The sequence below is a fragment of the Buteo buteo genome, chromosome 25, assembly GCF_964188355.1.
Source record: "Buteo buteo chromosome 25, bButBut1.hap1.1, whole genome shotgun sequence".
Classification (NCBI taxonomy): Eukaryota; Metazoa; Chordata; class Aves; order Accipitriformes; family Accipitridae; genus Buteo; species Buteo buteo.
The window spans coordinates 8,110,091-8,136,958 of NC_134195.1; the positions used below are offsets into that span (position 1 = coordinate 8,110,091).

A 26,868-nucleotide genomic window follows, 5' to 3' on the forward strand; every position below is an offset into this window, starting at 1 on the left:
AAGTTATTTGCAGTAGCATCACATCGAAGATGTAAAAACATACAGGCTAAGGTATTGGTTACGATTTGTAAAATGTGCAGGTAATGTCCTTTTTATAACTAGTGATTAAATGGTAAACTGGTAAAGTCTTCCATAAGCTTTTACCTATTTTGGAGGCTGATGCTCATCTTGATGCAATCAAGAGGCTGATGATCAAGCTCAAGTGATGAGCTCTGTAAGAGTAAGTAAAAAGTAATCTGGTAAATAAGCCTCCCATTTTGATTCATTGGGAAAAACAAACAAAAAAAGACCCAAAACCAAACCCCTGAATAAATGGAGCATTTTTTACTTCTGTGATTACACATTAAGTCTTATGTGATCAGGTAAGTATTAACTATATCTGTAGCAAGATTACTTGGCGGAAAATAATATTGGCCGTCGTTTATTTAAAACATTAAAATAAGAAAACACTTCCTTTGTACACAAGATATAATGCCCGGTAAAATGCATCATCTGTTCTGTTTTTTCAGTTAGGGCCAAGCTTGGAATTTTGTACTATTTACCACTGCATAAAACTTCATATTATTTTTTTTCTGCATTACTGATTTCATGTATATTTGCAGATGAAACACTGAAATTGTTAAAAGAGCTAACAAGTAGAAAATCTCTTCAAGTGCCAAATATCTATTACCATTTGCCTCATTTGTTGAAAAATGAAGGAAGCCTTCAACCCTCTGTGCAGGTTGGCCTTGGAAGGACAGGAGGTATGCTGATACATTGTTTATTTTATGTTTTATATCTGGAGGACTTTCTAGTTTTAGTAATTACTGTATTACTTGGTAGATCAAGGACATCTCATTTAACTTGTGTGATATTGATATCTTAGAATTCGCACTGAATCCGCGATCAAAGGAGTTTGACTTCAGCTTTGTTCTTTTCTGCATCATCTCAATCACACCCCATGTGTTGTTAAGGTACACATTAAGAAGCATTTAGTTTGGATGAATTTTTTTATAACTAAGTAAAAGGGAACAAAGCTCAAGCGTTACAGATTCTGAACTGCTAATGGACATATCCCTTTGGCTTTTCAGATTTGTGGGGCAACCATGCATGGGTATGATTTAGAGTTGATGTTTGTTTGTTTGTTTGTTTTAACAATATATTTCAATGTATAACTTAGAATTGGGAGAACTAGGATAATCAGATACAATTGTGTCAGTAAAATGTGGACATTCATTGGAGGGGAAGAAAATAATCAGTGTTGTGCTGCGGTACTGTAGATCCCTCTTTTTTTTTTTTTTTTCCCTAATCCTCACGAATTCTGAGCTTTGGTCATTAGGATAGTTCCATGGAATCCCACTCTTGGAGCTCTAGAAAATAGATAGCATAAAGCCCAACCAGGCTGATAGGCCTCAAAGCATGTGTGTGTGTGTATGTGTGTGTCTTTAAGCTTGAAGGCCCCACCAATGAATCCATCTGACTTGAATGGCTTGTGTTATTGTCCACTAGACCTTTCTTTTTTTCTTTTCTCCCCCTCCTTGCTTTTGAAAGAAGCATTAGTTATTCCTGACCTGTATTTTTTTCATTACTTCAGTAAGTTTAAATGCCTCCTTCTTTTAACAGAAGGCATGCCTGTGTGACAAATGTGTGGGCTCAAGCCATAGGGTTATTTTTGGACTATAAACACCATTTATTTCAATGTTATTCAGGAAGGAAAAGGCTCATATTCCTTTATTGTTTTAAGTAAAACCTGGATAACATCCCACTGGGAATATATGACAGAAGTTTGAAATTACAAAACAGGAATTAGGTTTATTTAATTAAAAAGAGGGAGGAAATTCTGAGTTGAAATTATTTTCCCATCTTCCCCTTTCCTGGTTACTGTGCTTTTTGAGTGTTTGTTTTGAAAATTCAGAGCTTGTTAATGTGTAGTTGCTAGGCAAAGCAGGCTCTATAAGGAAGGATAAACAATGTTTTTAATAGTTGTTTGATCTTATATATTTATGATGTGGTAAATCATTTCACACAGATGCCTCAGAACGCTGGTGCTGACTTCATGAAGTCTGCTTTATCCTTTTACTGTGTTCCTGATGCTATCTGCTGTGTTCCTAGTAGGTAGCCAGCCCTGGGTATGGTGTGGGGTGAAGAAGAAAAGACTGTGGGAAAGTTAAGGAACACAGGAGTCAAATGGCCAGTTGAAAGATGGTGTTAATAGTGTTGTAGCTGGGGCCAGATTGCTTTGTGTTTGAGGTGCTTTTAACAGAGATAAGATATTTCAATGAGGAATTTCCAGGCAGGCCTGATGACCTGCACTTGTTTTTCTAGAAGAACCCAAATCAGGTGCAAGGAAAGTAATAGTTTTTCAGCAGTGTCATTTTAAAAGATGACTTCTGAGCAGTTAAATACTTGAACTGTGAAGAATGGTTATGCCAGTTTGAAAATAAAACTGAGTTAGGAAGTTTAATAACTCTATAAATCTTGGTGCACCTTATCTGATTAATACCATGGTGGTTGTTGTTATCTATTGGGTTTTGTGTAGCAAGGTTTTGGTAGTGAGGAGGCTACAGGGGTGGCTTCTGTGAGAAGCTGCCAGAAGCTTCCCCCATGTCCAACAGAGCCAATGCCAGCTGGCTCCAAGTTGGACCTGCCACTGGCCAAGGCTGAGCCCATCAGCAATGGGGGTAGCGCCTCTGGGATAACAGATTTTAGAAGATCGAAAAAAAACCCCAGCACCTGCAGCTGAAGACGGGGGTAAGAATATGTGAGAAAAAGCCCTGCAGATGCCCAGGTCAGTGCAGAAGGAAGGGGAGGAGGTGCTCCAGGCGCCGGAGCAGAGATTCCCCTGCAGCCTGTGGGGAAGACCATGGTGAGGCAGGCTGTCCCCCTGCAGCCCAGGGAGGTCCACAGTGGAGCAGATATCCACCTGCAGACCAGGGATGACCCCACGCTGGAGCAGGGGGATGCCCGAAGGAGGCTGTGACCCTGTGGGAAGCCTACGCTGGAGCAGGCTCCTGGCAGGACCTGCAGACCCGTGGAGAGAGGAGCCCACACTGGAGCAGGTTGGCTGGCAGGACTTGTGACCCCGTGGGGGACCCACGCTACAGCAGTGTGCTCCTGAAGGACTGCATGCCATGGAAGTGACCCACGCTGGAGCAGCTCGTGAAGAACTGTAGCCCATGGGAAGGACCCACGTTGGAGAAGTTCGTGGAGGACTGTCTCCTGTGGATGGGACCCCACTCTGGAGCAGGGGGAGAGAGCAAGGAGGAAGGAGCCAGCAGAGACAATGTGTGATGAACTGACCTCAACCCTCATTCCCCATCCCCCTGTGCTGCTCAGGGGGAGGAGGTAGAGAAAATCGGGAGTGAATTTAAGCCTGGGAAGAAGGAAGGAAATGTTTTTAAGATTTAGGTTTTTATTTCTCATTATCCTACTCTGAGTTGATTGGTAATTAATTAAACCAATTTCTCCAAGTTGAGTCTGTTTTGCCCATGACGGTAATTACCGAGTGATCTCTCCCTGTCCTTATCTCGACTGACGAGCCTTTTGTTATATTTTTCTCTCCCCTGTCCAGCTGAGGAGGGGGAGTGGTAGAGCAGCTTTGGTGGGCACCTGGCATCTAGCCAGGGTCAACCCACCACACCTATGCAATAATCTGGCATGTCTAGGATTAATTTTTTTTTTGTTTGCTGTGTATGCTCTGAGTGTTGGTGGTGATTGTGTTAATCATTCTCCTGATGATGGCTGTCATATTTTTATTTACTGTTATCTCCATCTTTTAACTCTGCGTTTCTTAAGCAATGCTTTATTATGAGATAAGATTTTTGTTTTCTATCTTGTGTATGAAATCACTGAAAGTATATTTCTGGTTTGTTTGATTTCAGTTTCCATTGTAATGGGAATACCTACAGTGAAAAGAAAAGTCAAGTCTTACCTTACAGAAACTCTTCACTCCCTTATTGATAAGCTGTCCCCTGAAGAAAAACTGGATTGTGTTATGGTTGTCTTTATAGGAGAGGTAATCACTTAAGTATTTTTATACAATTTCTAACCTGCCTTTAATTACAAGTACCACTCCTTTCAGGTATTGTTGAGGATCTCCTTTTTCTTCAAGACATAGACAAATGACTGTCTTCTCCTTCCATGAAAAAGAGACCATGTCAGTCTTGTGTTTCTGAGAGAAACGATCCTGAGGAGCCCAGCTTTTTCACTTTTATCAAGGCAATAGTGGACACAAATTCAGTGGACTGGTTATTTTGCAAATCTTCTGATGCTTATACATAGTGACGGATAATGTGCTAATTACCTTATTCCTTCGACATCAAAATAATGGTTAAGGGACTCCGGTGTCATAGGCAGGATCCGTCCCATTCTCTTCATGCTACCGCTTAGTTCTTCGTTAAATGAATGCTGCAGTTTGAGATGTTAGGCATAGATTGTTATTGATTTCATTTTCTGGACAGTGTGGATATTGTAAGTCCAGACCTTTTTCATGGGTTCATTCAAACAGTGTTCAGTTGGACTGTTTGGTCAGTTTGGCTGTGATTTAGTGGAAATCAAATTTCAGAAATAATTCTGTTGGCTGCTGGGAATTGCATATGCTTATTTTTGTCTGTATGTTTTTCTTAGAATTCTGACTTGGAGAGTGGGAAATTTATATATATTGGTTTGACCTTCATCCATCTAACCATATAGTGCTGTACTGAAACAGTGTTTTGAGTCCCACAGACGAAAATTCAAATCCTCTAGTTATAACTGAAAATAATTTTAATCCTGTGAGCCAGTGTCCTTTCAGGGATGAATCAGTGGAAAAACAGATAGGCATTTTAATACTTCTATTATCAGCACATTTTAAAGCTTTCCTTGAAAAGTTTGTAAACTTTTAACCTGTAGCTGAGAACTGATTCTTATGGTTTTCTAATGTAAATTGCTCTGTTTTCTTTTGCTTGACAGTCAGTCAAAAGCTATTTGCGTGGATAGGTACTGCTTTTCTGCAGAAAATGCTCTTAAAACATCTATTGGTTGAGAATATCAAGAGAACAGAATTCATTCTGAATGCTAGGGTTTTCTTCACTGTATCAGTTGGAGTAATTTTATTGCTTTTTAGTATGGCTTCTTTTCAAGTTTAAAACTGAAGTTTCATTTTGTTTTGCTTAACGTGGTCTGAGCTATGAAGTTGGTGAGTTATGATTGGATTCTCTGTCTTTTATGAAACATAGGAGTGAAGTGTCCCCAATGGCACAACTTTCTCTTGTCACCTTAGACAAGCCATATTGCTATACCTGAGTTTTCCATAGCTAAAATAACTTTCTTCCTTTGGGGTGGTGTGAAATTCTCTTTCGTCTTGGGAATGATTCTACAAAAGTGACTGTGAAGGAACTGGATGTTTTAACATGGGAGATATTACTTCTGTGCCCAAGAATTGTGTGGTTTGCTCTGGAGTGGGATACTGTTTCTCTGTCTTATCTCTGTGTCTGTCTCTTTGAGAGCAGCGCTATGTGCTTACATATCTGCTATGGGTACTACAAGCCATGAACGTCTGGGAAAATTTGAAGAACCTAAGTTTGAATTCTTGTTCTGTTACAACGATTCCTTAGTTTTGCGTTTCTTTTTCTTTATTCCATCCAATTTTATGTCTTTCCTGCTTTGCTATTCCTTTGACCGTGTTTTATGTTTTCTTAAGTTCAGTATCTTATAGTTTGTTTTGTAATTGCTACAGGTAACTCTTTCAATGATGAATATGGTACAGTAAATACTTCATCCTGAACTATGCTGTATTTTTTCTGTTATGCTGTATATTTCAGCTTCCTTCTGCAAGATGAAAAGTGTAGATTTATTAAGCATTTTCTCTGGCTACTTGAAGGAAGGCCTACTCCCATGGTGGACTTCTATTTCTCCTTAAACAAAAGAAAGGGCTTTAGTTTTTAAAATAGCTTTGTGTGTGGGGTTTCCTAGCCTAAAATGTGTTAGACTATTGCTATCATTAACATGTGTGTGTTAATTAATGAAGGCTTATTTAAAAATACATTAGAACTTTGACCAATTATGCTTGTATTAAAAATTATGTCAAAAGTATCTGAAAAAAAGCATGGCCTCCACTCAACATCTGTGCAGCTTACAGCAAGAAATGGTCATACTGTGAGGTTAGGTAATTTTGCTAATAAGCTTAAAATTACTATCTCTCTATAGCTTGTACCAACAAAAAAAGCACAAGACTACAAAAATGTTTTTACGAGAGAATTATGTGAAAATGGTATTTTAAAAGGATTTTAGTATTTTCTTGCTGACTTTATTTGAGAAATCAGGTTGATAATTGCTTCTTAAGAAGCATTGCTGGGAGCCATAGTCATGGACTGTAATCTCTTTGTGCTAAGCACCCTAAAAACCCTCTTTTAATAATGCTGGTTTTTTAGCAGTTCAATCTCACTGCTTTCTTGTAGATTTTACTTTTTTTACTAGTAAACAAGTTGAAAATTAAGGCTAATGGCCTTCTGCAAACAGCATGAACAGTGTAAACAGATGAGCTAGTAAATATAGATGCATTATGGTTGCTAAATAAAGAGATCTGCATATTCATTTACTGTATAGATATTTCTCAGTAATATAATCATACACAGTAAATTTCCATACTGGAAGTTCGAGGAATTCTAAAATATCTCAGCTGATGTGATATCTAATCACCAATTTAAATAATTACTAGAATTGCTTGACAGTAAACTGTGCAATTGTCCCAGTAACTGACATATGTCCATGTTCTCCAATTTGTTAAAGTAACTTTATTGCAGAATAATTTGCAGGTATTCATTAGGATGACTAATAAATAGGCATGATTCATTATACCTCTATACTTAAAAATCTTTTTATTCCTCTTCACTATGTAGCTAGTTCATAGGCTCATCAGATGACTTGAAACAAGTGATTTAAATCTCATAAACCTGCTCTGTATGAGAACTTGCTTTCAGAATGAACTATAGGTTCTAGGTTTAAGAAACTATGAACTCCAGATTAAAATTGTTGTCTAGTATTTTTGTGTAACAGGATTTGTAATTAACATGGGAAACATGGTTTTGAAGTACTTTACATCATAGTGGAACAGCAGACACACACACGTGTGTGTGTATATATATATAGACACACACACACACTCTACTGAATATAGAAGAAGTTAAAATACTTTTCTGGTAGGTAAGCAATTTTTTTTTTTTCCCTGTGGGGAGATCTCATTTACCATGAAGAAAATGCATCTTAGACTTGTTCTAAATATATCACAAATTATTGTCAGGCCACTTCATTAATCAGTGACTGCACTTAGCACAGTTTTTTGTACAAACAGTAATCAATGTGCATTGGAAAGACTATAAGTCCTTGATTTGACAAAAAGTATCAGAAAGACAAATCATTTCAGTTAGAATCAGAAGACACTACAGGTATGCAAAAGCATTTTCCTAATTCTGTATACTACTGATTACATCTGACTAGGCAATAATTGGCCAGGCATTTATTCTTGGAGCACTAGCCCATATATTACACTTTTTTGCATATTGCTTATTCAGATCTTACTCTGTTGTTTTATGTGTATACAATTCACTTAGGCTAGAAAAACTTGCATATCTTGATTATCTTTTACTGTCACTGTGTCATCTCTTTATGTAAACAGTGGCTGCCAAATTAAAAGATGTTGATCTTCAGTAGTGTTTCTCTGTGCTCCTTTTGTGGAGAATCTTTTTTTCTTTATTTTTTTTTTTGGAAAAGTTTCTTTACTGGTTGGGTCAGTGTGACACAAGCACCCAGCAAGGTACCATTTTGTGCGCTGGTAGGAACAAAGCCTCAGCAAATTAAGCACTGAGTGCACATACTGGGTCAAACCTTGCTGAACCTGTTTTGGATGTATTAACATTGGAGTGCAATATGAAAAACCTCTCCAGCAAAATAAACAAGCCTGGTTTTTTTACCTTTTCTTGCTCTGGACCTGAATTATAGATCTCTTTGATCAGCAGATCTCTTGATAGAAAACCAAGGAGTATTTTGTCTCTCTTGCTCTCAACCTGGATGTATTAGTAGCATCCCGGCTACAGAGATGTTCCATGCTTTCTGCTAGTTGTTGAAAACTTGAGAGCCGCTCCTTCCTGGAGCTGCCTTGGAGAGTATATTCCTAATCCTCAAAAGATCTGACTGCACATCTCAAGTTGGAGAAAGACCAATAGATCTTAGCATATACATATGCATACATATATATATATTTTAAAAAAAATAGAAAAAATCGAAGTTAGACAAGGCCATTGTGCCAAATGATACATTATCTTTACCAGGTAATTTTAAAGGCCTTACACAGATGATAGCTTTTGCTTTGGACTTCTCATTCAAAACTGATCAGGATGAACACAGCTTCTAGATATACTGCCAACTCTTGTATCTGGAAGGGTAGCTTGGCTTGTCAGTGAGAATTTGAGATGTTTAAGCTGCTGTTGCAATCCCTGCTTCTTTGGCACCTAATCTTTGGTACCCAAAGACTATGGACTTCATACCTGGATGACTAACTGAATTGACACTTTAAGTTTTGGATAACACTATCAAATTTTGCTGCTGTGGTCTGCCTTGGCCTACAGATAATGAAGGCAAACTCCTTCTGTCCTCCAAATAAAGAACACGTATCATAGAAGGGTGCTTTTGATGGCACACAGCAACTACCTATCTTCTTCTGGAAAACAACCTTTTCAACGATGTACAGGCTCACCCAATGACAAGAAGAAGTTTCCCTAGGTTGCCAGGCCACATATGCTGCTTTCTTTCAGACTCTACAAACCAGGCTTCATCTGTAATATGCACAAAACTAGTAGAAGGCTATATGACACTAATATAACTTTCATCTGAATGTCCTGTTTTGAATTGTTCCTTGATTTTTTTTTTTTGTTCTGGCTGGCTTTCTTAAAAGCTAAACTTGTTCTCTGATGTGGTGTTGTGGTTCACAGCACAATCCATATGGATGTATGCCCTCACGATCGAGGAGCTATTGCTGCCAAAGGCTTTGCATTGTGAAACCCTGTCCTGAACTGAATTGGGTTAATCACAGAAACGACTGGAGAGAGAAAGATATTTCTTACTTGTGTGGTAAAGTGGGAACTTTCAGTACGGGAGGGATGAAGTCATTAGCTCATGTAGGACACAGAGGCTACATTTGGCTTATGTAACATTAGACAGCTATGTTATGACAGTATTCTGCATTCCTGTTTTTTGCTTGCATCTTTTTCTCATGTTCCCTGTATTTAACTTGAACTTGCTGCTTCAGATCTGAAAGCAGACACTATATTCCTGAAAAGATTTTTTTTCAGCTGCATTTGTTGAACTCTAACCCTTATTACCTTTTTCCACAGGCTTTATTTTTATCTGTACTCTATTGCAACCACTGGAATGGTGTGAACTGCTGCACATTTATTCCTCAGGGCTTTTTCTTCACTGCATAAATATCCCAAAATAGGTCCAAATGCCACTTTAGTGGCTGCTTTTTCCTATGTGAATTTTTATGCCTTGTATATAGGTAATTATATTCGTATGTACTTTCACCATTTCAAGACAAATACATGTTTGCTTTGCCTTTTCTGGAGGCAGTTCAATTTTGCATTGTTTGTTATTATTTAAAAAACATTGTAAAATTATTCCATCCCTATTCTACAGGGATGACAAAAGAGCAAATAAAATTGTAGAAATTAGTAAGCAATGAAATGACCGTGCTTTGCAGATTAGCATGGGTGTTTGCCAGGGATTTTTTTCTTTTTTTGGAAGATGTTCTTGAATAAGTTAAGGCTTGCTTCTAGTAAATTTAATTTAAGAATTAAGATCTGGATAATCTAACAGCCTAGGTAAACCACATTGTTTAGAATGTACTGTACTGTTAATGTCTGAATTCCCCCCCCCTCCCCCTTTCTCTGTAGCTTCTCTTCTTGAACTTGTAGTATCTTGATATTCTGCACCTTACTTTCCTTTCCTAGTGGCTTGTGAAAAAAAATCTTTGGAATTTTAGTGCCATCTTTGCTTCTATTAGGACTTCTTTTCTTAAAACTGACTCTTTGACAACTGAAATAGAAATTTAATCCAAACAGAGGCAGGATCTGAGATTAGAGAATCACTGAGATTGGAAGGGACCTTTAGACGATCATCTAGTCCCATGCCACTGCTCAAAGCAGAGTCAACTGCTGAAAACCTGTACATTTTGCAAAGCATTTCAACATGCATCTTGAAAATTAAAGCTTTAAAAAAAGCTAAGGTTGCAAGTCAAACTTCCAGAATAAGAAAATGCTACAATTGCATTGCTTGTGCTCTGTATCATGGCATTCCATCATGTTTTACTTGCTTTTCTGTGGTTTTTGTTTGTTGGTAGTTTATTTTTCACCCCATTTGGAGAACCTAATGTGAAAATGAGGTTTTTCACTAGCCAGGTGCCAGTGTTGACGCATACAGTTTAACGCATACAGTTTAATTTTTCATAGCAGCTGTCATTCTGTAGCACTTCATATTCCTAAGTCCAGCATTTAGCACTTCTGATCACATCAAGTGGACAAGTCATGGGAATTGGAGTAAGAGTAGTGAAAAACTAAGTAAAACTTCATTTGTAATGTATCCAGTATCACTAGATAAGTTGTTGCAGGAGGGCTAACACAGGAAATAAAAGTGGGGACACGAATCCCATGCTTTACAGTGGAATGCAGATGTCTGAACTTCAAGGCTATTTTGGTTCTTCTAGCAGTACCATGTGTACAAGACCACGTCTTGTATGGTCTGACACAAAGTGTTTGTGTGCTTGCTTTGCCTGTGTGTCAGCTTGGCTCCAGTCCTGTTTCGACTCACTGTTTTGCTTGTTTAGATTTTACATACATGGATTAGAACCGATTCTCAGATTGAGATGGTGTTACAGGTGCAATCTAGGTACCACTAAATTAAATTGAAGCAAAATCTAAAGCAAAGACAATATTTTCACTTAGTATGTAGCTAAGTTGTGGACCTTGTTACTACTGGATATTGTGAAATATGAGTGGGTAAATGGGTTCTGAAGTGAATCAGGCAAATTCACCAAGACCAGATCCAGGAGGAGCTATTGAATCTAATGATATGGATACCAGTCAGGCCTAGGAATTATAAACTGTTGATTACCAAGAACTGGGAGGTATGTGAAGGGAAGGAAGGTTCATTCTGTACATGCCCTGTTTATTGCACTCTACACTGCACTGGTGCAGCCCCACCTCGAGTACTGTGTGCAGCTTTGGGTGCTTCAGTATAAGGACATCAGACTATCAGAGTGTGTCCAGAGGAGGGTGAACCAAGATGGTGAAAGGCCTCGAGTGCAAGACTTACAAGGAGTGGATGAGTTCACTTGTTTTTTTAAAATTGGAGAAGAGAAGGCTGAGGGGTGACCTCATTGAAGTCTTACAGCTTCCTCAAGGGGGATGGCAGAGGGGAAGATGCTGATCTCCTCTCTCTGGTGACCAGGGATTGGACACAAGGAAATGGAATGAAGCTGCATCAGGGGAAGTTCAGGTTGGACATTAGGAAAAGATTCTTCACTGAGAGGGTGGTAGGTCACTGGAACAGGCTCCCCGGGGAAGTGGTTACAGCACCAAGCCTGTCAGAGTTCAAGGAGTATCTGGGTGATGCTCTTAGTCATATGGTTTAGTTTTAGGTAGTCCTGCGAGGAGCAGGGAGTTGGACTTGATGATCCTTATGGGTCCCTTCCAACTTCAGATATTCTATGATTGTATCATTTGTTTTTCTACGCATCTGCTACTGCTAAGACAGTAAGTAGACCTGTGGTCTAAAATGCCATGGTTTTCCTTACATTTTGAGAAACAATCTACCTTCTGTCATTCTTGAAGGTAAGAAGTAGGTAGGATTTAACAGTATGAAAGGGTTGATTCAGTTTTGTCTGATAGTCGGCTAGCTGTTAATCAGAACTTTCTAACCTCTTGTTTTGTCTGCTAGGTTATATATTCTACTACTTTGCTATGCACATGCTTACTCATATAAATCAATAAAAATGGAAGATTCATTGCTGCTCTGGCTCTTTGTGTGTTTGTTATGAATAACAATGTTTGTTCAGACAAACCTTAGAATAATTGCAAATTTGAAATGCTGCCTCACCTAAACTAGAGAAGGTACTTTAGAGAGTTGTAGGGCAGCATCTTACAAAAAACTGAGGAAATTTAAAAACTCATTTCACTGACAGTTTGAACTTTAGTTTGTTCCACAACAGACTCTGAGTTTTCTTTTAGAGAGATTCATCAAAGCAGTCTATATGTGTGTCTCATCAAAATTGCTGATGCAAGGAGTTAAACCTTAGATGTTGTCATGTTCACAGGCTTATGAAACTCCATAGATCTCATAAACTAAAATCTTCTTTTCTTGCTGAAAAGTTTAGGTAGGCTCAAGGGGATACTGGCGAGGTACCTTGAAGAGGAGTCTCAGGAAGTAACCTGAATTGCAGGTAGTTGGAGCGTGGATGGTAGCAGGAGGTAGTACTGTGTATGCTTGTCCTGTTGTAATTCTTTGCTATGTATCTGTTCCTGGCTGCCACTGCTGGAAGCAAGATGCTGAGCTGGATCAATCTTTGGTCTCATCTGCTATGAATGAAAAAAGGAGGATGTCTTGCTCCAAGTGTTCTTGCTTTCTCTTGGAGATCAGTGATTTCATATGACTAGGAAGAAAGAACTGGTGGAAAGATATGAACTGCTGATATTGAAATAACCACCCCTACTTATGTCTTTCATTATTTCCCAGAGATTCACCTAACAGGACAAACTTGTTTGTAAGGCTTCATGTGATTTATTGATAAGATGCACCTTTGTGGCTGGCACTGTTAACTCTTTGGTTGTGGCCTATCACAATTTGCATTTAATTGCTTTAAAGGGATTAGTTGTTAAAATGTTCATTTTTGCTTCTTTTTCTTGGGTCCCAAACTCCTAGGGATTATTTAATCTTCAACCTTAAAGAGTTTTACTAAGGAAAAATTCTGGTTTTGTTATTGCCTTCTGATTTGGTAGACAAAAACATGCGTAGCTATAGTCTTACAGATTGTGCTGCTTTGGTTGGGATCACCAGTGACATTTCATTTCCATAGTTGCAAGCAGCACTGATACCATGAAACAGAATTTAAGTTCATCATAGCTGTTCCAAAGTCAACCTAATATCTACCAGATGATCTTCACTGGAAGCCATGTCTTTCATGGACAACATTTTAATCTGGATTAATTAATTTTTTTAATTAATCTGGATTTCTCCTGTCCTGTTTAAGGTTCTTAGAGAAGACAAGGGTATTACTCCTTCGTGTTATATATAGTTCATAATTTTCAGCAGTCTCGTGACCTGCAGGTTGATAAAGAGGACCTTAGGTCTTATTTTGTCAAGGCAGTAAATGCTTTCTTCCTCAAATATGTGGAACAGATTTTGGTCAATAATAGATTTTTTTTTTTTTTCCTGTTGCTTTTCAGTTACTAGCTGAATTTATTGATACTGTTTAGAAGATCCTTAGGTTAGAGCAATTATCTGGCTATTCCAGATCTCCTTCTGTTGCTACCCTACAGTCTTCTGTATAGTTAACTCTTCCCTTGCCTATAGTCACAGCTTGATCAAATTTATTGCATATTCTCATACTTATTTCATGAGGTTGTGCGAAATAACTTACAAGTACCACCTTCCTGGGATGTGTCCACAGCTGAAGGGTGTTGGCAAAGATCCCACTTAGTGTTAGGCTGGGTAATGAGGAAAGTTGGTTGCCTCTGGATGTTCTGATGTGGAAAGATGACAGTCAACCTGCTATCCTGAGGAGAAGAGTTTGGTGTTGAAATCCTGGTTCTGAATCTCAGATGCTGCTCTTAGATATGAATACAACTGCTTATTTAGAAATAATGGCAGGATCTGAAGTTTTTAATGCATTTGATCATGTGAAAAATGACATCAACTCTATTAATCTCAAGGTTCTTTTTCATTCTAAAAGCAGCATCTCCTTTTGCACTATGCAGATGCAGTGATTGTTGATTCAGAAGGAAGGTTACCTACTAAACCAGCAGTGGTACTTGCTGTATCTCGTGTTCAGTGCAGCTAGACCAGACCATCTTGACTTCGTGTGACAGCAGCACAGATTACAATATGAGGTTGGAAGACTGCAGGCTAAGTCTCTTTAACATGAAGCTATTGTGATTGCAGCTCTGACTGGGAAACTGCCAACCTTTTGCGTGAAGGACACAAACAAGGGGAACTAGGGAAAAACCCTCTTATTGCAGACTTTTTTTTTTTTTTTTTTGTGATTGTGGTGCATTCTGTATAACTGCGTAAGGTTTTAAAAGCACTAGCAAGGCTTCATGGTGTATCTGCAAAATAGGTTAAAACTATGTTCACTCTAAGGAGACTTGCATTAATGCACAGGCTTGTGACCAAGCATATGCTTCCAGTTGGGATGAAGTTCGGTATTTATTTTAATCTCTAGAATACGGTATATAAACTAGCTGTGTTTCTGCTCTGTGTGTGTATGTATATATATTTATATATAAATATATAAAAATCTTGCATTTCTCTATGCAATTACAGTATGGACTGTTTAACAAGTATTTGAGTTTTTAATGCTAGACTGGCTAATTTAAGTTTGGCATGCCAACTGGAAATTCAGATTGTTTGTCTTTTTTGTATGCTGACTAAACTACAATTCTGTATTTTTAATGTTTAAAAGGTTTAAAAAAAAGGAAAAAAAGAAATGTTTCGGTTAAAGGTGGATATACTAAAATTATTTTTAGATAGTCACTTAGGTCACTGATTTGCAACTGTTGTACACAGCAGAAAAAGTTATGTCTTAAAACTCCATTCCAGTAATAAACTGTGTGTGAACAATCCATATGTGTATTTAAAGACTTAGTGATATATCAAGGTCCATATGGACTTGTGAGTCTCCTCGTGTGGAACTCACTGCAGGATAATTTAAAAAATGTGAATACTTTATCTGCTTATTAGCACTTCTGTCCAGCACTAGGCTTAGCACTTACAAAGAAAATATGTATGAAAAATTTATAACAAATGCTTTCTACTCACATGTTCTTCTAGCATTTAGAACCTGCTTTTGGAAGAAACCCACTGTTGCCCTTTTTGGAAAAGTGTGCGTCAGTGGTATTATGTTGGATTTTATAAAAATAAATCTTTTAAAATAGGAATGGTAATTTTTAAGATCAAAGGGTAAGCACCTTTATCAAACAAGATTAGTGGTTCTATAGAAATGCTTGGAAGGGATTTATTCTCTATGTGTATAATCCTTTAATGATAACCTGCATTACAAATTCATCAGAAAAAGTATGAACTGTTCCTTTGTTTCCAGCATTTCAAAGGCAGCTATTTCGCCAGAATCCTCGTGAGCCACTAGAATCTGGGTTGATTTATAGACTGTAAATTTTCTTTTGAAAACTGATAAATAGTATGTCAAATTATTAGATTAGTAAGTATAACAAAGATTAGGGTTTTCAGTCACATTTGTGAGTTCCCAAACTCTCTTCTCCTGGAATGCATGTGTACAACCAAGTGAATAGGTTGAATAATCGGCCAGTTCTGGCAAGTGAGATGATCTAGACTTTTCCAGAATGTCACAATTTGTATTTTGACCAACAAGTAATTTTTAAAATCTGTGCATCTTTAAGAACCAGGTTATTGATAGGATTGATAGTCCCTCAAGTTTCGTCTCTGATGCAAAAAAGCAACCCTAGTCAGGAAAACAGCATGTTCATTGCTATCTGTGGTTGGGGCATCCACACTTTAAATGCAAAGTTTAGGAGATGTATTTTCAAAAGAGGAGTGTGTTCAATGCCCTGTTTTCCAGAAAGCTTTCCTTGGTAATATTTTCATATATATTATTAGTATATAACAATAATATGAAGTTCTTACTACACAATGCTCAGTGATCGTTTTGTCATTAAGAGCATGAGAGATTGCACGAAAATACCAACAGTTGGATTAGAACTGTCTGTTAAGTGGAGATATGAGGCAAATATTATTCCCCTCCGTTTACAAAAAAAGTTTCTTCTCCCATTAGACATAAGACATAGTTCATGTGTGAGGTGTTCCTATATTACTCAAATATCTTACATGCTGAAATTGATTTTCAAGTACAGCTACCTCCAATGTTTATTTTACTAGGTTCTTTTAAAAAATAGCTCCACAACTGTTAAGTATTTTATTCGTTTTGTGTGTTTGTTTTTTTCCAGACTGATCTTGATTATGTTAACAGCGTTGTTGCAAGCCTGGAAAAAGAGTAAGTTGTAGTTTTAATGGGGGATTTCTTGGCTTATTGGTGGGTATGCTTTTTGTTTTTTCCTAAATTAGGTTGTGATAAGTAATAAAAAGTATTCCGGAAATAGGAGATCACGCATTTTTGTTTCTTGGGAGTTTGGACTTTCGAACAAAAAAAGTAATAGATGACAAATTGAGGGGCAGTGATTCAGTCAGTTAAATTGTAAAGCAATAAATGGGATTAAATTATTTGGTGCACCATAAACAGATGGGATTGTTTTAACATGAATGGAAATTTGTGACATCTGTGTTAGGGCCTTGTATTCCATATGTTCAAAGAGAACTATAGAAAAAAATCACCAGGTTCTGAAAAAAGAAAGGCAAAAGAAGTGTTTAGAATCTAGTTAGAATTCTGATTATTGGGCAGGAGGCTATACTACTCTGAAGTGCTAAGGAAAACAATACTTTTTTATATACTACTTTTATTTTACATGCCTTATTTGAATAAGTCATTGTTGTAGCCAGACATAGCTGTACCAACAGAAAGCAAGCAGGAAGTCTACAGTACTCAGAATCTCTCATGTGACTTTAGGGTTTTTCTATTGACAGGTTTTCTACAGAGATCAATTCTGGCTTGGTGGAAGTAATAGCCCCTCCTGCAACTTACTATCCTGACTTGACAAACTTGAAAGAGACATTTGGAGACTCAAAAGAGAGAGTGAGGTTAGCTTATTCCCCCAGATCTTTTCCCATCTCCTCCCACATCCCCACTTTTGTTGTTTATGAAATGGCAAGTGGGATGTGAATTCTTGAAATGTTTTCTTACTGTAATTCTTGAAAGTGTGGGGATGCTAAAAGTGCTCTGTGAATCCATCTCATTCCTATCTGCATGCTGTTCTGTGCATGATTGGAGCCTAATGCGATGCTTGATTGAATTAATTTAGTTAAACTTTGGGAGGAGTACTAAGACTTTATATGCTTTTTTTCTTATATGTAGACTTTCTTGTTTACTGTTTTTCTTCCCAAAATACAGTGTAAAACCCAGTAATTCCTGCTGAATTACCATTTAAAATGCACATGTGTTTTTAGTGAAATGTCTGGTAGTTTTCACAAAATCAGATTCAAGTTAAACCAGTTTTATGTCTGTATTAAAGCATAAGGCAAAAGTATTGTTCCTTTTTTTCAGACAGAGGATTTCCTGAGGCAACAATGCCAAAAGCAGCTGTCCTAACATTGCACTAATATGCATCATTCTTCATACTGAGATTTACTTTGCATTGCCAGCACATATTGAAATAACTTTTTTCATAATCCTTAATCTTTTAATTTAATTTCAGATGGAGAACAAAACAAAACTTGGATTATTGTTTTCTTATGATGTATGCCCAGAAAAAGGGGGTTTATTACATTCAGGTAAATTTCTCTTTGTTTTGAGACAAGTTTTCAAATGAGTCTCCAGAAATTATGCTGTTGGACACCTTCAGAAGGACCTACACGGAGCAGAGAGAACTTTATTCCATAGTTGAAGGAGGGCATTAAGTATGGAGGCTTTGGTATATGAGGAAGTAATTTGTAGAGGACACTGTCTGTGAAGTAGAAAGTAATTTGTCTTATGTGACTTATTTTATCATAAGCTGCTTAGTAAAAAAAGTGAAGGAATGCAGACAGCTTAACTACTGTTTTTCCTTTGTGCTCCAAATGAGTTACTGTTGAGTCACCTAGGCAAAAACCACCAGCATAGTTGAGAGTGGAAATCAAGCTAAAATCCATTTTCACTTTCTTTTGAAGGCAAGTGTATGATGCATATGACTGTTGTGTGCAGATACATTTTTCAATGTGTTGCTAGACTTTTTTCTTTTTTTAAAGGGGTTTTCAAGAACAGAGTTAAGCAATTCTTCTTAAATTTAATTTAGCTCAGAATTGTTCCTATCGTGTCTTGCTGCTTTGAAGTAGAAGCCTTGCCTACAGGTATTGCAGATTTAGTGAGTAGCTGCGCTTGTGATGCCCCACTGATCTCATCAAGTTTTTACAAAGTTATGCTGACTACTTTCTGAGATCTGTTGGAGACAGCTCTCCTGGAAGCTACACAGCCAATGACATGAGAGCCTTCCTGAAACTAGGCAGTCGCACAAATATTAGTGCCAGCACAAGGGGCTAAGCATGCATGCACTGGGAGAAAGGACAGGAGAAGTGGGATCCTTAAAGCAGTGGCCTGCACTTACTATGAATTAAAGGGATTGTAGCACCCCATCTTGGCAGTTCTGCTGCCTGGACTAGATGATTAGTTTGGACTATGCACCTGTTCTTCCGCTGGACAGCTAAAGCCATGTGAAATGAATCCTACCTCTGTAGACAACATGTCTCTTAGCTTCTTGTCTCAGAGGAGAAATTCCTTCAGTGCTGTCAGGTGCATTAGACAGTGTCATGTTTGCGTACAAATAATACAGATATTCTACTTGTTTTCTGATGCCACTTAGTCTAACATAATTTCATGGATGATTTTCCTCTGAAAAGAGAAGCTAGAAGAGCAATGTTCTGCAGTAGTAAGTTGAGATACATTTGTGTACAGAAAGACTCTGGATTACTTCTCCACAAATAGACAGACTGTGATCCCTACAATAGTTATTCTTGGCTATAACGTCTAGGTTTTATAGCAGCACTTGCATTGGAAATATATGGCTATGTGTTAGCAATATATTATAAATCCGTATTTCCTAGCTGTACTTTTTCCTATTGCTTTGCTGGTGCTTTTTTTATTTATGTTGGTATCATTGCTACCTTCCTCTAGCTTGAAGATGACATCGTTGTCAAGCAGAATTATTTCAGCACAATAAAAAATTTTGCACTTCAGCTTGCTTCTGAAGATTGGATGATTCTAGAATTTTCTCAGCTGGGTTTCATTGGTAAGAAAATGTTCATTTTAGTATTTGAAAGAACACATTCATCCTCAGACTCTGTGAATTAATAGTGATCTGACTTCAAAGCTATCTTCTTTGTACTGGAAATAGACCAAGAAGTAGAAATTAATTGGCTTTTTTAGGAACTCTGGTTTAACCTGTGGGGGTGTTCCTTTTCAGCTGTTTCATATACTTTTTTATGACTGAGGCAAACTCAAACTGTTGGAAAAGAGGGCATTTTTATAACCAAAAGTTAATTAATTTCTAAAAGTACTAACACTTGAACTGCAAGGAATGACTTATTTTGAATTTAGCTGCTGTTAGAACAAAAAATATCATTAAAACAGAACTGACTGAAGTAAAAGAAAAAAACATGAAAACTAACTCCACCTAAAACAACTTCATTAGTGTTTGTGCCAAAATTTCCAAGAACCAGCAGGCATCAGTTTGTCTTCGTTGCAAAGCCTATTCTATCTCCTCCACCTTTCTACTCCATCAAGGAGAAGTTATGACAGTCTGCTCCTTCCTACATGTAGAGTCTATCTGTCATTTGCAATGAACAGCAGTGAGAGAAGCTAATGCAGCATCTTGAGCTGTTGCAGATTGACTACCAGGGTGCTGTTGAAATATACTTTGTGGTTCATTGCTCTTACACTAATAACGTTTTTATTGAGAGGTACTAGGCTTAACAGAAGAGCAATGAAAGAGAAGTTTTGAAGGGATTTTACAAATCAAAAGGTTATTTCACTACTGCAGTGATATGTCATGATCTGTCATGAGGAAAAATCAAAAGCTGAGTCAGAATGTGGAGGTTCCTGTATGTAGTCAACACAAACGATTTCAATGCAAAGGCTGTAAGTTGAGCTCAGAACAGGAAGAAAATCCTACATGTAACAGATAAAGTGCAGTCCTGAATTCTGTCACTCTCTTAGAAATTCTTGTTCTTGTTTTTACTTTGGATCTAATTTCCAAAGAAAGCTTCATTTTTAGCTCAAGTGACCCATAATGGTAGCACTGAGAATCTTGGCACTGTGTGAATGGCAAGTACTACCCTGTGTCCAGCTCAGCATCAGGTGTGCTGCAGAGGCAATAGTTCCTGACTTTCAGGGTCTTAGAGATTCACTGAGTAGAAAGGAAAACAGTATTTATCTCCTAAACGTGCTACGTTAAGGTACAAAATGGTACGTTGTACATTTGCCTGTCAGTCTAACCTACAGAAACAATGGAGAGGAGGAGAGGAAATGGGCAGTGGGAAGTCTCCTTATCTATCTGGCCACCACATAACCAATCTGCTTGGTTGCCTTGGGCTACCAGTGGAGATGCCCTGTTGCTGAAATAGTTATGGGACTGGTTTTGTGGCCTCAGAGGTGGAAGGGAGAAACAAGAAATGGAGCTGCCTGTCATGGAGAAATAATAATTTAAATAATTTACTGGAGCTTTTGCCCTAAATAGACTTGTCTCTTCTGTTGGGGAGTCCCTTGCAACTCTCTGTGATTCTGTGGGTGCAGAGACTGGTTGAATGCCAGCATCTGATTAGACTTTGTTTCTGCTTTTGAACAGTTAAACTCAATCCCAACTAAACGCACAATTTGAGTTTAAGCTTTTAGTTATGCACTTTAAATGTAAATTCTGTATGAAGTTCCTGGGCTATAGAAGTAATTCACATTCATTCTACATTTGCCTATTTTAGTAGTAAAGCGTACTCGCTTACAAATTGCAGTTTTGTAAGATCAACATGTCAAAATGGGTGTAAAACCAACTTACAGTTTAGGACATGCACTGTCTACCCCATGCAGATGTATTTCAGATAATTTATTATTTGTCTATTTGTGTGTTTCACACCCCTTTCCATTCCCAGTGCTGCTATAGAGGGCACAGTGTCTAAGCCAGAAGGGGTAGGTGGGTAGTTCTTAATACTGAGGTTTGGCTTAATCACCTGCACAACTGTTTAAAAATATTTTAAAGTTGTTTTTCTATACTGTCCATATACTTTTTTTCAGTGTAGGCTCTGACAATAGTTGTAGTTAAATTTAGTTTTTAGCTCCTGCTACTTGCATCCCTGATCTTTGTTCCTTGTATCGTATTTGCTTGCCTCTGATTAGATCATATCAGTAGAATTTCAGATGTGTTTAGCTGTGGCTATACATCTTAATGTCACTTTTCTACCTAGAAAAGTAAATTAGGGCTTTCTCTCCTCCCAATTTTGCTACTTATCCTCCTTTTAAGTTTTGAGAGAAAAATTAGTATTCATGGAAGTGACTAAAACTTCTGGCTTTGAGACACATTGGTGTACTATAACCATATATTGCCTAGAAATTTTATGCAAGTAATGTAGATTTGCCTCATCTTTGCTATCCCTTTATGGATCTTGATGCAGACTGATACTGTGGTAATTTGGTAATGCAGATAACTGTGGAGAAAAGCAAAAGTAGTTGCTTGTAACTGGGGATGAGTTTTATGTGTAGATGTCTACAAGAGAAAGTAGGGCACTGAATTGCCTAGATGCTACTGATTTAGAAATAATCACTAAAAAAGAGAGGTGTGGCTGATTTGCTGTAAGCTATTGGAAACCTTGATCAGGTTGCAAGTTCACTAGCGCGAGGTAAAAATGTTTTTTGTCCTAGTGTATTTCTGAACTGAAAATCTAATTTATGCAAGTACTACATGAGGAGGTGGGAAGTGCAGCTATTTAGGCTGACAGCAGGATTATAGAATTCTGTCACCTCTGCCACAGAGCAGAAGTTGCTTCCTTTGTGTTTTTTTAATAGTGAAAGCATAGTCTTTAAGTGCTGTCAAGTATCTAATAAATAATGGGTGAGACACATGCTGTTTCCCTAAGAAACTCTGTGGAAGGAGATGCATCTTTTGCTCTTCTGGATTCTGGTTTGCGCTGCAGTCCCTGACACAATATAGGAGAGTTCTACTAGCTTTTTATGAGACATATTGATTTGTCTTCCAACTGCCTCTGAGCTGAACTGTTTTCCAGAGGATCTATAATACTCTGCCAGCTGTCACAAACTTTTAATGGAGCGGTCTGAAATCAGACTTTTGGTTGTCTTATACAGTTCCTCTGAATCTTACTGTGCCCTGATGTTTTAAGGCCTGTTGTTCTGATTATTTTAAGTTGTTCTGATTATAGTTTTGCTCAAGCTGTCCACATAGTTGAAGTTTGGGGAAGACTAGATCAAGTCAAATATTGAGATATTTAAATAACTTCAAAGAGGTTCTGGTTTTAATGCCAGTAATTTGCATCTCATTAACGGGAAAGCATTGAAAGACTTCAACTGTAGTTAGAATATGTGCTTGCAGGTATAAAATTATTGTTGGTGTAGACTGAATACATTTAATGATGCTTATGTGGAAGAATGAAAATGAATTATTTAAATACTTGCAGTTCAGAGAGCTGTAGAAAACAAAGTTTTTCATTTTTTGTGTGTCTTGTGCTTGCCAACAAAGTACTGAGGGGGCCAGAATAGTTCACTAAGGATAGCATTTAAATGGACTGAGAACCAGATAGAAGTCTTGGCAGGGCACAATAAATAGCAGAAAATGTTCCACGATGTATTTTTTTTTTTGTTCAGTCCTGGCTCTCACTTTTATCAATATAGATAAATAATATGGAGAAAGTCTTCCACATTTTCTAAGTCTCTAGGGATTTATGGAGCAAGATATTACCTTTGAGTCTTAATTCTTTTGGATTTTGGAGTTTCTTTCCAAGGGTAGGTTGTATGTACCCAGAATCTGAAACCCCTGAAATTTTGTCAGCAGAGTCTCCTTGATTTATGTCTGTTCTCATGCACTGTACCAAGTGCATGAACATGGTGCAAGATGAGTCATTGCTTCAATTCTTTCACATTGTCTTTGGTTTGAGGCAGTGTGTGTTGACTGCAGTTTTTGCTTAGGTCTCTCTGGCTTGATGATTTTTGACTGCATGTTGGGGGTGGCCAGTGGGCAATCTGTAGGCTGGATTTGGATGGCATCTCAATGCCTCCATGGCTCACAGCACTCTCCTCACCTGCAGCTCTGTGGGAGGCCACAGAACTGCAGGACCTTGGCAAATGCTGCTTTTTGTTCTTGGGCTATGGCTATGCCCTAGGGAAGCCAGGCTGCTGCTGCTACCCTTGTTCAGGAGAGGCCAGGCAAGGCCTTGGCTGGTTTGGATTCAGAGGGGCTGGGGTGTCGGATCTGTGCAGTAGGAGTTGTACTGGGCTGCTTTCCATCACAAGGAGTAGCTGTGGACAGTCAGAGGTCCAGAGCTTTGAAGATGTGTTTTACCAGGGGCTTTGCTGCAGAGGCCTGTTTTTGAGCTGATGTAGGAAGAGCGTTCTGGGGGAGAAAAAGGGGACATCGATCCATGGCTGTACTGCTGTGCTGGGCTGGTGGTGTCCTGAGACAGAAATGACAGATGATGGATGCTGTGTTATACTGAAGGGGAAGGAGCTGGGGCAAAGCTGTGCCAAGCTGGGTGTGGAAGGCAGTGACAACCCTTCAGCAAATAGTGTGTGGATGTCTGTCCTTGGTTACTGAAGGGAGATGAGGGCTTGTCTCAGGAATAGGGTATTGCCTGTTCATCTTCGGCCCAGTGATCATTACGAATTAAAGTCAGAAGGCTTTGCCTGCACTGTTGAACTCTTCCACAGTATTGGGCAGTGTAACATAGACCAGTTGGGTCTGAAGGTGCTAGTGCAGGTACAGCCAGCTGATGCTTACCTAGCATATTCTGACTAGTTGCAGTTGGATGTATCAGGGATTTTTTGTTTGGTTTTTCCTGGCATGTCCTGTGACGTCACTGTGTTAACTAGATTATTCCCCAAGTCAGGGGTGGTTGACTGCATGGTTGACAGTAGTATGCCAGTCTAGGCCTAGAGGAAAGTGCCTCTGGGCCTAGACAAGTTTGGCATATGGAAGTAAATAATTTGTTTGCTGAAAGCCTGTTTCTATTTTAGGTAAAATTAGGATAACTTAAATTAGGGAAAAGAGTAAATGCCTACTCTTACCCTCAGTCTTTCTCTGCTTATTTAATTGTAGGTAAGGATCCTGTACCTTAACGTTCAGGTTTTAAGTGACATGGTCTGTGAGTGTCTTTTCACCATAGATGACAACTGAAGACTGTAATCCTTGTGCTCTTCAGAAGATGAGCTAGTCAAAGGAAAAAATGTACAGTGTGGTTCTATTGCTCTCTCTCCTTCGGCAGAAGAAGAAAAGGATTCCAGAGCAGCATGACTGCGTATACCTCCTGGAAGAGGATAAACTGTCTCTTTAGTCAGTCTGCTTCCATTGAGATTGGAGCAATAATGTGGGGATGTTTTTGTCTTCAGAATCGTGTGGTATTGTGGATCTCTCTGACACTGCATGGGAAGGTCCACTTCCTATGGAAGCAGGTGTGACTGACAGACTACATCAGCAGGTGTCATCCAGAAATGATGGTTTCAGTCCCGTAAACATTCCAGAAACATCTGATTAGTCCCATTTTTCAGCTGGTGTTTGATTAGGGTTTCTCATATTTTTCTCTTCTCCTGCCCTATACTATTGAAAGCATTAGGCAGAGATGAATCACCAGGAAAATTGGGAGCCCATTTAGTTGGAAGTGTGACAAGCTGAAAGAGAGATTACTCTGCATGAATATTGTACACAACATTGTACAAATCATATGATTGTTTCCTACCCATTTTTAAATATTTACTTCTGCAAATAAAGTTAAACAATATGACAACAATATAGTGTGTAAATGGTAACAATACACTAATAAAAAATCATAACATCTTTCTTACATCTTTAAAGAAGAAAGCTTTGCAGTTGTCCCTAGTTTAGTAGGAGCTGTCCCTTGTTTAGTGGGAGCTTCAAATTTTAGTTACAGAGTATTTTCAAGAGGTGACACCTATTTGAGGACCTCATTGCACCAAGCACTTACAAGTGATGTCAATGTTTTTGCTTTATAAACAGCCAAATTAAAGGTTTTTGTAAGGGACAACTTTGATTTAGCAATGCCAGGTCAATTAATGTCTTACCACATTTACTTCTCCACCCTACTGTATGAATGGTTTGCTTTATGAATATAGCATCATTCCAACAGATTAAATAATTGGAACTTTTGTCAGATGCTTCTTCTGTATTTATTGCATTGCATCATGATGTAGTCTCGCTAAGAGCCCTCCAAATCATCTCAGAATTCCAAAATAAGTATTATTTCATTGGCTGTGTTCTTATCCAATTTTATACAAGTCATAAGGGAATGAAATCGCATCAGACCTGTTTTGTGGAAAGGATGAGGCCCTTCAGGTGATTTCCTAAGTATGTATCCTCTTTCTGAGAAAATAAAGGATCTTGCAATCTGAGATCCTGGCATTGTCAAAGCAAATCTCTGTATGTCTGAGTCTGATACCTGGCAGTATCAGAGCATGCATAACAGGGCCCCTGCAACTTTGATGCTTTCCCTTAAAAATATCCTTGCTGCTAATATATGTAAGCTAACAACCTGGCATTCTGTATCTACTCTGAGATATTGTATAATGTGCCAGGCTCAGTCACCTGTTTCAGTGGAGAAATTTTCCATCCCTGTTCCAACAAGGATTTGAACTCTCCCAGCTACATGTTTTGTTTTTTCTTTTTTTTTATGCTGCCTTGTGATAATCTTCTATGAATTACAGACTTCGGTGAGCCTCGAAGGAAAGAAGTAACTGAATGTCTGGCTCTGAGTGATAGCCCACATGTACATTCACAGTAGAAATGTATGTTCCTAATGACTTAGGACTGGATAACTTTTTACCTTTTGTGTAGCGGTGGTTCAGGGTGATACTTCAAGTATATCCTCACTTCTTTTTCTATAAATGTGAACATACTCCTTAATGGCTAAATAAGGTAGACTGCTTGCACAATTTCTTCATTTCCACTCAGCCACCTGCTCAAGTGGAGTGCTATACTGCTGATAGTTTTTAAGCTCCATACAAAATGCTGTTCCATATTTGTTTGTCAGCCAGACTAGCCTATGCAGCTCCTTAGTGGCCTTTCCAAAGAATTTTGTCCTCTTGTAGATGAGCACCAAATCCTATTTTCTGGTGAGTGTGGGAAGTGTTTTTGCCACCTCAGAGAGAAATCTGTTCTTAATGTCTACTCCAGCTATTCTTCCTAAATGTAGAAGGAGAAAATATTAGGACCTCTACCACTTGTGGAACTTACTTTAAAAGCCTACGAAGGCCTCATAGATTACAAGTGGGGAAAAAAAACAGTTCATATGCCTAAGAGCTGTATGTTAGTGTGTTGTACAGAACTCCCAAGTGTGGACAGATGGAAGGCTTGCATTGGGGAAGAGCTTCTATTGGGCTCTGAGCCATTAATGCACATGTGCCCAAGAGCCCGTGCTAAGTCAGCACTGCCCACATCTCAGCACCATCTACAGTACTGAATCACTTCAGCCAGTGTCCTCCTAAGAGATTCATCGTCATGTAATGTCTTTCTCCCTTGCCTCCTCTGTTGTAGCCTAGTAAAGTAGAGGCAGACTTCATCTGCAAACCTGATGATGTTTTCTGAATCTGCCCTCAAATCTGGAACTGCCTTTGGGAGTTTAGTTGGCACTCAGTCCCTGGTACAAGCACTTATTGTCAGTCTGTCTTCAGCCTTGGACTCCCCCACTCCCAGTTACCTGTTGTTCCTGGTAGCAGTGTCTTCATACAAGGCACCTTTCTTAAGTGCTGCATTCAGTTTAAGAAAAAATAGCCCTATGTATTGGCCACCTTTCTCTTCAGAC

The 26,868-nt window shown here is 38.4% G+C and overlaps 1 protein-coding gene across 4 annotated transcripts in view; it reads left to right on the forward strand.

The window, feature by feature from the left end:
* Positions 1-26,868, forward strand: part of MGAT4A (alpha-1,3-mannosyl-glycoprotein 4-beta-N-acetylglucosaminyltransferase A) — an 84,334-nt gene that overhangs the window by 33,382 nt on the left and 24,084 nt on the right. For all 4 annotated transcript variants that reach the window (XM_075057550.1, XM_075057553.1, XM_075057551.1 and 1 more), the window contains 6 exons: positions 603-743; positions 3,861-3,994; positions 16,203-16,249; positions 16,837-16,950; positions 17,565-17,640; positions 19,016-19,130. In XM_075057550.1, the coding sequence (XP_074913651.1) occupies positions 603-743; positions 3,861-3,994; positions 16,203-16,249; positions 16,837-16,950; positions 17,565-17,640; positions 19,016-19,130 (627 nt within the window). The remainder of the gene's footprint in view (positions 1-602; positions 744-3,860; positions 3,995-16,202; positions 16,250-16,836; positions 16,951-17,564; positions 17,641-19,015; positions 19,131-26,868) is intronic.